This window comes from Oryza glaberrima, chromosome 1, assembly GCF_000147395.1.
Source record: "Oryza glaberrima chromosome 1, OglaRS2, whole genome shotgun sequence".
Lineage (NCBI taxonomy): Eukaryota > Viridiplantae > Streptophyta > Magnoliopsida > Poales > Poaceae > Oryza > Oryza glaberrima.
The window spans coordinates 27,242,022-27,255,186 of NC_068326.1; the positions used below are offsets into that span (position 1 = coordinate 27,242,022).

At 39.0% G+C, this 13,165-nt stretch overlaps 1 protein-coding gene across 3 annotated transcripts; it reads left to right on the plus strand.

The window, feature by feature from the left end:
- Window positions 1–3,891: 3,891 nt before the first annotated feature.
- On the plus strand, window positions 3,892–13,162 carry LOC127760605 (alpha-amylase 3, chloroplastic). 3 transcript variants are annotated; one of them, XM_052284890.1, is made up of 13 exons: window positions 3,892–4,426; window positions 4,517–4,650; window positions 5,548–5,602; window positions 5,769–5,888; window positions 6,241–6,355; window positions 6,577–6,959; window positions 7,784–8,391; window positions 9,669–9,858; window positions 10,346–10,452; window positions 11,183–11,432; window positions 11,867–11,989; window positions 12,349–12,516; window positions 12,619–13,162. In XM_052284890.1, the coding sequence occupies exons 1-13, from the start codon at window positions 4,175–4,177 to the stop codon at window positions 12,775–12,777; spliced, it is 2,664 nt and encodes an 887-aa protein (XP_052140850.1). In that variant the 5' UTR covers window positions 3,892–4,174; the 3' UTR covers window positions 12,778–13,162. The 3 variants fall into 3 exon arrangements, with proteins under 3 accessions (XP_052140850.1, XP_052140859.1, XP_052140867.1); XM_052284899.1 differs by having other exon boundaries at window positions 6,610–6,959; XM_052284907.1 differs by having other exon boundaries at window positions 6,619–6,959.
- Window positions 13,163–13,165: the final 3 nt, after the last annotated feature.

Here is a 13,165-nt window from a genome sequence, read left to right on the forward strand (position 1 = left end):
CACTTTGCTTTTGTGAGATGATGAGTAGGACTATCATTTATTTTTTCATCGTAAACGGTAGTGCACTGAAGATATGCTCCAAATTCATTCAAGTGTTTTTTTTATCGGAACACGAACTAGTGAGGATTTTTATGGTACTCTATACTAAGTATATACTTGCAGTATAAATGATCCAATGGTATAGATTTATCTGATCTCTCTCTAAATTAGTTTGCAGTATAAATTGAAAAGGGTATTTTTGTATTTTCGTATTTCCTTTTTTTTTTGTCAGATCCGGCCTGAGAGAAATCCGCTCGAGAGGTTAGCTTTCCTTTGTTCCATGCGCTATCGCCGCCGCCGACAACCAAAACTCTCCAAGCGCCTGAGCCAAACTCGGTGCCGTCGGTGACGACGCGTCCCAGTCTCCCGTTCGCCCGATCGCCAGCCCCAGCCCCATTGAGAAATTGTACTGATAGCCATAGTCGTTTTCATTTTGCATGACTGTCTCCTGGTGCCGCCTCCGTGCAGGGATTGATAGAACTGGCAAATCATCCCGTCATAAAATGAGAAATCAGCATAATAGATACTGAGAACTTGATATGTCTGGCAAAAAAGTATGGACTAACTAGTCACCATCTATCAATTTCATGGATCATGGCTATGCATGCCAAAACTTAACAGTGCTGATAAATATTTTCAGATGCAAGTGCGACCAAAAAATCTCTACTACCGGTGGAAAATTACTCCCGATGAAAATAAATCCTAACTTCAAATGACTAAACAGCCATTTTCAGATTTTTAACAAATACCAAACCTACCCTTCTATATACTGCAAGTATGTACTTGTAGTAGAATGTACCATAAAAGTCCTTTATAAAAATGCGCAAAGTTTTCATCAATCTGTCTTGATTAGGTATTGAGCACGGCCAAGGTTCCGATGGTGAAGAGACTGCCCAAAAAATGCTACGTATTTGTTTGGTTTGCGGATGCTTTGCCTTGATCTGGACTACGATGATGAAGTGCTTGCCACCTTAGTTTCATGCTTGCTCAACAGTTCTCCGAACCTCAAGGATCTCAAAATCCATGTAAGCCCATAAACCTGTGATGCTTATCCAGTTCTGTTCAACAGATACTTCAAAATTGTTTCTCTTCTGTTTTACCAGGGTAGTCATCGCTCCGGCCATACTGTTTCATTAGCCGTAGACTTCTGGGAGACTGGGAGAAGATAGATGCAGATTGCTGTGTTCAGAATCATCTGTGCAGCCAAGATATCCCGTTAGATCTCTAGTCTCCAGTATCGGTCCGTGCTTATTTTTTATTTCTCATTGTAAATAACTTTTATTTCTCTTAATAAAAAAAATACGCTTCTTACGTATTCCCCAAAAAAGAATCATCTGTCTAGTGTCATCCTCTTCATCGATGCACTCTCTGAAAGCAACCCTTGTGCGGGCCTTTGTCATTTCCTGGTGATGAACGCGAGGATCCTTCAAAAAGTGAGCATTGAGTACCTCCGCTCGGATGTCAAGCCTGAACATGCAGCCAAGCTTGAAGCAATCCGAAGCGATCTCCATCTCTGGCCGAGGGCTTCTTCGAATGTGCAGCTGGAGTTGTGTCCTCTTGATCACTACCCCTGCTACTGAGGTGTTAGGTAGCCAATCAGTTTGCGCACTTGCAGCCCTGCAGTTTTTGTTCCATTGTTTCCTGCTCTTTCCCTCTCTCTAAACTCTGTTTGAAGTGGTTCCAAGAACTGCATGCTGGTCATCTGAAGTTATTTGGTCTAGACATAGTCAACTCTGAATGAATGAGACTGTATTCTAAAAAGAGGTTTTAGGGGGGTGTTCACTCGTTGTTTGATGTCACTCAAATAGTTATATTTTTTTTAAATGAGAATATATATTAACATGTGATATATTACTCCACAAACATACAAATTAAAATTCAACTTTTATAAGTTGCAAAAGAAATTAAACTATAACTAGTTAACATATATTCAGAATCAAATTTGCTATTTTGGTTGCAATGTTTAGATATTAAATTTGACATTGCATATTTGTGAAGTGATCTATCACATGATAATCTATCTTGTTGAATTTTTTAAAATTTTTTCCTAACCATACAAACAACGAAGAGACGTCCCCTCGGGTGTTTAGAATAGTTTCCCAACTCTTAATTTGCACTTTGTACCTCATTAATATTTTTATTAGTAACTTCGATTCTGATTGCCATATATCACCATATTTCTGTTCTCTGCGACATGCAAGTGGATCAGTCCGTGAACACATTTATAATACAAATAAGTGAATAATCTGTTGAGCTACTCACTTATTTAAGTGGGCGGTCAGCCTACTCTTATCGATGAGCTTGTTGACACATAGTCATGCACTCGTGCTCGAGTGGTAGCCTGGTAGGACAAGCTTTCCTCATACCAAATGCGCTATTTCTTCCAGAGGCCAATTTTTGTTGCGTTATTACCTTCTATGGACTGAAGATCACCCCTTCACCAGTTCGCCACCATTTGAGGCCCAGAACTCCAGTCACAGTTTTCTAAGCATTTTCTTCACACAGAGATCTCCTTTTCCATTTGGCCTTCATACCATTCTTTCAAGGCTTTTTTAATCAAAGGATTTGTGGAGAAATTTCATAGGATTTTAAATCCTATAGAAAATTTTTCTATTTAATCATTTGATAGGAAGGATTGGAGTTTTTCAAATCCTATGAAATTTCTATGAACCTCATCGGTTACCCATATTCCCTAATAAGCCAAAAGGTTTATTAGGGAATAAAAATTAATTTATAAGTAAAACTTTTATATATTTGTTCATAATGATTTAAAAGCAAATGCTAAAAAGGAATTATGTTGAAAATATTTTAGAATCAACTTCAAAATCAAGTTTAAAAATTCAAATTTTGATTTTTTTTCTTTGACTTATTAGACGAAACGATGGGTCATTAATATGCGCACTTGCAAGTTGCAACTGCATGTATCACCTGGAGTTTATTTTGCCGGGATGTGATTGAAGTTTCAGTTTTTTAGTTTGAACCTCATTACTACTCAGTGCTTAATACTCTTTTCATTCTAGACTATTACAATCTAATATAGGATATAATACAATTCATAATACTATAAGTATTATAGTGTGTGTTTGATTGCTTTATTTTAAAACGGAGGTAGTACTCCCTCTATCTTTTAATAAATGACGCCGTTGTCTTTTGAACATATATTTGATCATTCGTCTTATTAAAAAAATATGTAAATGTATAGATATAAATCATGCTTAAAGTAGTTTGAGTGATAAAATAACTCATGACAAATAAATTATAATTACGTAAATTTTTTGAATAAGACGAATGGTCAAATATGTGATAAAAAGTCAACAGTGTCATCTATTTTAAAAACGGAGGTAGTACCATTTTATCATGGACCCTAATCTCTTACTACTCGTTTCACTACTAGTATTTGTCAGTTTCAGGTGCTTTGGTTTGATTGCTACGTCGTCTTAATCTACACATGCGTACGACAAACGTTGTGGGCCATTTTCTATTCATCGTGGGCTACACAAACTAACCGTTCATTTAACCGGAGAAACGATGCCTCCCGGGCCTATCATTTCGGCCAACGCCCACCCGTGCAAACCCGCCTATTCAGGACGATCCAGACACATCACATGTGGCCCCATGCTTCCATCCCCCACGCTTCCGGGCGCGCCTCCTTTTTGTCTTAACCAAGCTTCCCCCCGCGCCATTAATTAACGGGCAAGTAATTTAATTATTACCATCTCTCACAGCCTAAATCGGGGGCCGCGTCCTCTTCGGGATCCCGAAATAGTAATTTACTTCCCCCCCCCCCCCCCCCCCCCCCTCTTCCCGATCCATCGCACGCTACAGCAAGAAAACCCCCCCACCGGGCCTTCGCTGTCGTCGATGACCAGTGGGCCCGCGAGACAATCTAGCCGTTCTTCATTTTTTTCGCTTTCCTGCCACGTAAACCGACCCGTGGGATATCTCGCCCCTTTTTCTAGTATTTTTTTTCTTTTCGGTATTCCACGCTCGTTCTTTCGCTTTTCATCCCCTTCCCGTCTGTTTCTTCCCTTTCTCCCCCCATTTTTCTACCTCCCTTCTCCATAGCTCACGCTCCTTCACGCACACGCCTCGCTCGCGCGCGCACACAGGGGGGAGGAGGAGGCAGGTCGGCGGCATGGCGGTGGCGAGCTGGAGCATTCCGGCGATCCCGCGGGCGGGTCCGACAGCGAGGGGTGTGCTGCTCGGCGGCGCCTTCCTGACGGCCGCGCGGCCGCCCGTGGCGTGGCGGTGCCGGGCCACGCTCCCTAGGAGAGTGAGGCTCGGTGGCGTGGTGGCCCGTGCCGGTGCGGCGGAGACGCCGGTGGCCGGCTCCGGGGAAGCCGGGTTGCTGTTCTCCGAGAAGTTCCCCTTGCGCCGATCCCGAACGGTAACTTGTTCTGCTCTGTTGTTGTGATCTGCGGCGAAGCTATGCTTCGTTGTTTTTTTTTTTGTTGGTGATGGGGTCTGTGGTGTTCAGGTGGAAGGGAAGGCGTGGGTGAGGGTCGATGCGGAGCCGGATGGGGAGGGCAAGTGCAAGGTTGTGATCGGGTGTGATGTAGAGGGGAAGTGGGTGCTGCATTGGGGTGTCTCCTACGATGGTGAGCAGGGAAGGTACTCGCTGATTCTCTCTCCGAGCTGTGTCTCTGTTTGCATGATTTATGAACTATGAGTGCATCCTTGTTTTGATCATCCGTGGGGAGTTGATTTGTGCATTGTTGAGAGCGTCGTTTGAATCAACGATGGTTGTCAGACTGGCAGGTATGTCCGAATGGTAGGCTGCTTTCCATATCTATGTAGCCTCACCGGTCCAGTCTAAGCACTTGTATATGTATATAGTGAAATTACTGTCAAGTGTCAATGCAACCCCTTAATCTTTATTTGGCTTCGATTAGAGGAAATTATAAACAGGTTCATTATGAAAAATTCTTACAAGGTGGGTGCCTTTGATTTATGGCTATACTTGGAAAATGCGCGCGAAAAGATAATTTTGATTAGGTGACGGGGTAGTGCCGTAACCATGTAGGTTGGCTCTTATCCTGTTTTTCTTTTTTATTTGGAATTTCGATATAGCGTTGAAGCGCGAGGTGATTAGAAATAGGCATATCTGCAAGATAGGAATGATAAGTTCTTAAATTTCAATTGCAGGTTGCCCGGTGTTATGTCTCCTTATCTCCTTTGGAGTTGTCTTGATATTCCAATATTCTATACGTTACTTAAATGGCATGATAGTTTTGGAAGGAATATTTAGAATTAATATTTGTCATATCTTTTGTTTTTGTATGTATTCAAGCTTCAACATACATACATTTCTCCCCGCAAAAAAAAAAAAAGAACATTTCTGTAAAAGGCAAAAAATTGAATTTTGTCGTCTTTCAGATTTAGTTGTTGCTGTAATGTCCTTCCTTGAATGCAAAAATAAATGATCTAGCTCCTGAGATATATGGCATTCTTTATCCTTATTTAGTGACCCAATTTATTGTTATCACTTGTTTCTATAATTTTTTGCAGAGAATGGGACCAACCTCCTTCAGACATGAGACCTCCTGGTTCAGTGCCTATTAAGGTTGTTCTAATCCTATGAAAAACATGTTAAAGAACTCACTACTGACATTCACATCCCAGGGATCTCTAAGTTTGTTTGATGTCTGAGTCGAAAGCTCGTTGCATCCTGTAGCCATATTTTTTCTCATTTGATCTTCCTATTGCTGAACAATATTTCAAACTTTCAGGACTATGCAATTGAAACATCTTTGGACACTCCACACAATTCAGAAGGCAAGACGATTCATGAAGTGCAAATCAAAATTGATAAGGGCACATCAATTGCTGCTATCAATTTTGTTCTAAAGGTTCAAATTTTACGCTGCTGTATGCTTTCTCTGCTGTCAGTTTTATTTCCTAGGCATTCTGTACCATGTGTCAAAAGGCCTAGAAGTCTACGACTGGCCCATTAGATTCGTAAAATTGCTGAAAGTGCCTAAGGTGGGAAGTTGTCTTCCCATTTTTTAGTTGTCTAAGAAAAGAATAATATATAACCCCTACAGGTATATCTGCATACTAAAATGTTGGGAGCGGATATACTAAACACATGCCTCTTAGATCTATAGATTAGTTGTTAAATGCACTACTCTTTCTTTTAATTACTACATTTTTGCATTCATCTTTTGATTTGAATGTCTCGATGGACTGCTGCTTTGCTAGGAAGAGGAAACAGGTGCTTGGTTTCAGCACAAGGGTCAGGATTTCAGAATACCTTTAAGTGGATCCTTTGGTGGAGATCTACTAGGAACAGAACAAGATATTGATGTCAGGCCAGGTTAGGAAGTATTTTAGTGAATCATGTTTTAGATTATTACTATAGTGGTTTGGCACTTTGTTCTTTTCATTGGTTGGTTTTTATGTTATATAAAAATGCATTTCCTTCTATAAGAAAATAATCTTATTTAGGGTTAAAAATCTTAGTAATTTTCATAGGATGCTTGATCATGAATATTACCACATTGAAAATTTACCCCATTTGCACCTTTCATATTTCAGTTATCCAACATACTCACATCTCTGATTTCTTAGGGGCTTTAGGTCACCTATCTAACGTGTTACAGAAACCTGAGGGACCTATTGCTGAGCCTCATAAAACTGTACCCGATGATAAAGGTTCAAGAACCAAACACATTTCAGGTTTCTATGAGGAATACCCAATCTTAAAAACGGTGTATGTTCAGAATTTTATAACTGTTAATGTGAGGGAAAACAATGGAACAACTAAACATGCCGTGGAATTCGACACTGATATTCCTGGAGAAGTTATCATTCATTGGGGAGTTTGCAAAGACAATACCATGACATGGGAGATCCCCCCAGAACCACATCCACCTGCAACGAAGATATTCCGACAGAAAGCTCTTCAGACCATGCTACAAGTAAGGACCTTGATCCCTTGGTAGAGGCAAAGAAATGACATTTAATTGTATCAAGCTAAAGTACAAGATAAATGTACTTACAAGCTGTGCTATATAAAAATTAACAAGTAAAGGTGTTCTGGAAAAGTAAGTCAGGCTCATTTGTATTTTTGGTATGTCCTGATTCTATCTGCGCTCCAAAAACAGGGAATTGTATCATTTTCACTTCTTAGGTTGTCTGAACTTGAATTTACCACTATGGCATATGCATATGTGGTAAATCATGAAAGAATGCTCGCTATAGAAAAATAAAAAAAGGAACATTTTTTAAGTGTACAGAAATGATTTCACTTTTTTCTTATTGCTTAAGAAAAGTTTAAAACTCTTCTTTGTTTTCCTTTTTGAATGGTACCTTCAAATGATCCATTATTAAGAGGGTTACTTTTAGTCTCCCTTTGACCAGGGGAAATGTGCAAAACTTTATATCAAGATTCAAGTCAACATTTTGAAAATCTGAAGGAAATTGTGAAGTTCTTTGTTTGTCTCCCTACTCCATTACCGACAGACTGGCTTCTTTTTGGGTTTGATTTCTTCCTTTACTAGTCTAGTGAGGGCAAGCATTTTCTTATCAGCAATTCTCTTTCAACAATCCTACATCTTCAATGTAGGTGCTGTTTTTTGGGGATATTTTGGTAGTAGTACACTATGTTCTCTAAAATCACTGAAAATGCCTCAATTGATGCCTTTTCATTTTTCAAGATGGTTTTGTATTAATGTTTTCAATAGTTTCAGCTGTGGGAAATCAGTTAAGTATCACTCTTCACACATCTCTTATCATACTGCAGCAAAAAGCTGATGGAACAGGCAACTCTCTATCATTCTTACTGGATGGAGAGTATTCTGGTCTGATTTTTGTGGTAAAACTTGATGAGTATACTTGGTTGAGAAATGTGGAGAATGGATTTGATTTCTACATTCCTCTTACAAGAGCAGACGCCGAGGCTGACAAACAGAAAGCCGATGATAAGTCTTCACAAGCTGATGGCTTAATCAGTGATATAAGGAATCTGGTGGTTGGGCTGTCGTCTAGAAGAGGTCAGCGAGCGAAGAATAAAGTTCTGCAAGAGGATATCCTACAAGAAATTGAGAGGTTAGCGGCAGAAGCTTATAGCATTTTTAGGAGCCCCACAATTGATACTGTAGAGGAATCTGTTTACATTGATGACTCATCCATTGTGAAGCCTGCTTGTTCTGGTACTGGATCTGGATTTGAAATATTGTGTCAAGGATTTAACTGGGAATCTCATAAGTCAGGAAAATGGTATGTGGAACTTGGCTCAAAGGCCAAGGAGTTGTCATCGATGGGTTTCACCATTGTCTGGTCACCACCACCTACTGATTCTGTGTCGCCTGAAGGATACATGCCAAGGGATTTGTATAATCTAAATTCCAGGTATATCTCTGTGTGCACAATTATTGTGTTACTTTAGTAATGTTTTCTATGAAATTTGAAATATTAGTAATATTGGTGCTAAGCTGGAAGTTTACACTTCCGCTATCTACAAAAAAATGAGATGGGATAGTTGGTAAGTTAGAGATAAAGCTAGTAACCAAGTTAGAGCTAAGATGGTGCTATGCTCCAGCTTGTTTTATGTAAAGCCATGCTGTGTACATGAGTTGATTATGATGGATAATCAGTCTACCCTACCTTAAGTTTCCTTCTGCTCCCTTGCCAAAGCTTCTTCCTCCTTTCTGTTTCCAAACCAATCTACTGCTAATTCTCCATTGCCTACCTCAGCTAACCTTCTACAATCTAGCATATAGCACTTGTGCTGAAGATTTTAGTACTACGCTATCTAGTAGAAACGAAAACCTGGGTAGCATATGAAATTCACATATGGATTCTAAAGGAGAAAACCCCTTTTATACCCCTAAAATCTCTATTAAAGGCACTATTACTGCTGCAGTAGCTTGTTGTTCTTCTATGGTTAACACTACCACCACTATGCAATAAATATTTATATGTCGCTTGAGGCATCACTTGTCCACTATGATGCATGGATACGCGATACTGGTACGGCGATACGAGATTTTTTAAAAAACATCAATACGTCGATACGGCGAGTATATATAAAAATATGTTTAAAAATAAAATATAGGGAACTACAAAAGGGTAAAGCAATAAGATTATCTTAAAATATATTCTATGTATTGTTGCCTGTTACAAAAAATATAGCAAATATAGCCTTGTATTACAAATATAGCAAGTATATTAAAGTTATAAATATATCAGAAGTATAGCATTGGGTCTTTAATGTGCTATTGAACAAGGAGGTTACACTGCTAGGTATCAGAGAAGTATCTGATAAGTATCGTGTGAGTATCGGTATTTATTTTTTCTTTTTTTCCATTGTTTAATGACCGATACTCCTCCGATACCGTATCGACAGAGTATCGGACGTATCGCCGTATCGGATACCGGTACGGCAAGAAATTGAAGTATCGGTGCATTATAGCTTGTCCAGAAAACTGGCTCTCATCCTACTTGATTTTGACTACCCTTATGAAGCTTCTTAGTTGTTGTCTTCCTTGTTTCCAAAAAAAAAAAAACAATGATTTTCAAAGGGAAAATTATGACACTGAAAGATCTATGCCTTTATACAGCATAATAGTATGAACCCATCATGTCAGCTCATGCCATTCATTAATATGATATCATCAATGTTTCAGATATGGGACCATGGAAGAGTTGAAGGAGGCTGTGAAACGTTTTCATGAAGCCGGTATGAAGGTTCTTGGTGATGCCGTCCTGAATCACAGGTGTGCTCAATTTCAGAACCAAAATGGCGTCTGGAATATTTTTGGTGGACGCCTTAACTGGGATGATCGAGCAGTTGTTGCAGATGATCCACATTTCCAGGTGAGGTTCCACCTTCCCTTGCAAACTATTTAATTAGAATTATTTGAAAATGTCATTCATGAATGTTCATTATGTTAACTAAGTATCACAACATTATGATTTTCTTCATGAACTGCTGGTTTCATTTGCACAAATATTTTCCTCCAGTGGAGCTTGATAAAGTTATGCGAAAATAAGCTTAATTTAACCAACAAATGATGCTTGGAGATAGTCTCATTGAGTGACCTACAAACTTTGATAGACTCCACCTTTTCAACTTGCATACATTTAGTATTGGAAGTAAACACAGATTAGCATCCGAAATAACATAGAAATTGACATAGTTCCAAAATGGAAAAAAGACATACTCAAACTTCAGCAGCCATGAACATTGATCAATCATAATATTGTTCTACATGCCTATTCCATTTCATTTTACTTAACAATGCACTATGTGATGTACTAGACTTACTTTCTAATTTTGGGGTAAAACTATATGTCCTTGTAGGGAAGAGGAAACAAGAGCAGTGGAGATAACTTCCATGCAGCCCCAAACATTGATCACTCGCAAGAGTTTGTGAGGAGTGATCTTAAAGAATGGCTTTGTTGGATGAGGTATGCTATCTTGTTTTTTCTTGGCTAAAACTCCTTTTGTTGCTCATGCTTAACTATATATGTGTATTCCCCATGCGAAGGGTTGTGTGTTATAGCATCCCCATGCAACAGATTAAATAGATTTGATGTACATACATTGTTTCTGGATGGCGTGTTTAGCTGAGTGCTAGTTTTCTTTCCTCATATCACATTCTTTTCAAAGCTATGTTTTCATATATGTTAGTTTACCTTGCTCTTACCACAAAATGGAATGTACACAGTGCACATCCTCATCAATATCACAAGATTCTTTTTCATGCTACGATAATAGGTATATATTGTAGGCTGCTAAGCTCCTATAATAACAAACTGGATTGGACAAATGCTACACCTGAATATCTGCAAATTGTCATGGGTTCCACCATATATATATGTATATATATTTTTGCCATGTAGCTTAGGGATGATCGATTATGTATCTATGTAATTGTGTAGTGCTTGGACATATGCAAAAAAAAGGGGAAGATATTGCAGGAGCTTTACCCTCATTAATACTGAAACTATTTCTTGGAGCCAATTTATTAGGGAGTATTGTTGGGAACAGTAGCTTACTAGTCCTAATGTGGTTGCTGCATATTTTCATTAGCTGAACAGGATAAATTAAATCATAGAACATAGCATTAGAGCAGCATTCCTGAAAACGTTAGCATCAGATGACTTCATTGTATGTTTGCTTCTGCTTGACTTGCAGAAAGGAAGTTGGATACGATGGATGGCGACTTGATTTTGTTCGCGGATTTTGGGGTGGATATGTCCACGATTACTTGGAAGCAAGCGAACCATATTTTGCAGTAGGAGAGTACTGGGATTCTCTCAGTTACACCTATGGTGAAATGGATTATAATCAAGATGCCCACAGGCAGAGAATAGTTGATTGGATAAATGCTACAAATGGAACTGCTGGTGCATTTGATGTTACCACGAAAGGAATACTTCACTCTGTGAGACTCCATTTTCTTACCAAGTTTTATAATAGTGCTTATGGGTGATTTAGTATTTTTGAAACTCTAGAATTTATATGCCTTTCCATGGTTTGAGCTTCTCAGTTCGGATATGCATCATGAAGAATTTCCTGCCCTTTAGCATTTTTCTTTTGGGTGGAGGTATACTTTGTCCTTCAATTATTTGATAATTAAAGTTTTATTGCTGCTATGAAGACGCAGCATGCTGAACCACATTAATTAAACTTGCATCTTTGGCAGTATTCCTGTTCCATGGCAATATTTAAAGTCTCATTAATCTGTTGTAAAGTGGTTTTCTGATGATAGTTAACTCATCCATGATTGTAATAGCCAATTCTGCCAGTTTGAGAAGGATGCTATTGCTCTGGATTAGCCATGCATATTTTGTCTTACACATCTTTTCTGGTATACAGGCACTGGAAAGATCTGAGTACTGGCGTCTGTCTGATGAAAAAGGAAAACCCCCTGGAGTGTTAGGTTGGTGGCCTTCGCGTGCTGTCACATTTATAGAAAATCATGACACTGGTTCTACTCAGGTACATTACAAAATCCCTACATACACAAATAAGTATTACTCCGTAGCATTATCTTCAGAAGGTTACTATATGGCAGCATGATTCTGGCAAATCTGACATCATATTTTTGTTATATTTGCATAGAAACATCACAAATGTGCAACGACCTGCATGCATTTCTTAATAATAGTCAGATAGTTGTCCCTTTTTTTGAACGCTGCTTAATTTCTTGTTTTCAAACAACTAAATTTTGCTCAGCCCATCCTTGTAGAACTCTTTTGAAACTGGAATGCTTTTATGGATACTAATCAAATTATAACTGGAGCTGTTAAGCTGTGTTCGAACAAAATCATGGCTAACTTTCTTTGATATCTTTGTAGGGTCATTGGAGATTCCCCTTTGGTATGGAGTTGCAAGGCTATGTCTACATCTTAACTCACCCAGGCACTCCTGCAATCTTCTATGATCATATATTTTCGCATTTACAGCCAGAGATTGCTAAATTAATTTCTATTAGAAATCGCCAAAAGATCCATTGCCGTAGCAAGGTAAAACTTCCTCTTGTATCGTATGGTACCCCCTCTTACCCTCCTTGCCCTTCCCCACTCTATTCATGTTCTCTAATGCTTGAATTTATATAACATTTACAGATCAAGATACTGAAAGCAGAGGGAAATTTATATGCGGCAGAGATTGATGAGAGGGTAACAATGAAGATTGGCGCAGGACATTTTGAGCCAAGCGGCCCCACAAACTGGGTAGTTGCTGCCGAGGGACAGGATTACAAGGTCTGGGAAGTGTCATCGTAGACTTGCCGCGCTGGTACTTGCAGAACTTCTATTGTAGACAGTATACAACCATTCGGTATAGCTCACAAAAGGAAAACTGAATAGCACAAAGCTAGAGTTCGGCATCCTGCTGATGGTACCAAGAAAAGAAGTGGACAGCAAGGGCAATGGAACCGCTTGTCCTACCGAAAAGATTTCACCAATGCAGTGAAATTACATTGTAAATTCGAACATTTGATCATGCAGAATCACCGGTTATCCTGTGAATAATTTGTCTGCAGGCAATTCGCCTGTTGATGTATGCATGTTCTTTATACATTTTTGCAGAGATACCTCCACCATGTTGGAGCTATGTAATACTATGTGATACACTTTGGCGATAAATAAATGAAGTGCATGCATTTCTTGC

Excerpts from the sequence above, each read along its gene's own strand:
- LOC127760605 (XM_052284890.1), top strand. The coding sequence starts at position 4,175 with ATGGCGGTGGCGAGCTGGAGCATTCCGGCGATCCCGCGGGCGGGTCCG. Across the intron at positions 6,960-7,783 it reads CTCTTCAGACCATGCTACAA|CAAAAAGCTGATGGAACAGG; the intron begins GTAAGGACCTTG and ends ATCATACTGCAG. Across the intron at positions 11,990-12,348 it reads ATGACACTGGTTCTACTCAG|GGTCATTGGAGATTCCCCTT; the intron begins GTACATTACAAA and ends ATATCTTTGTAG.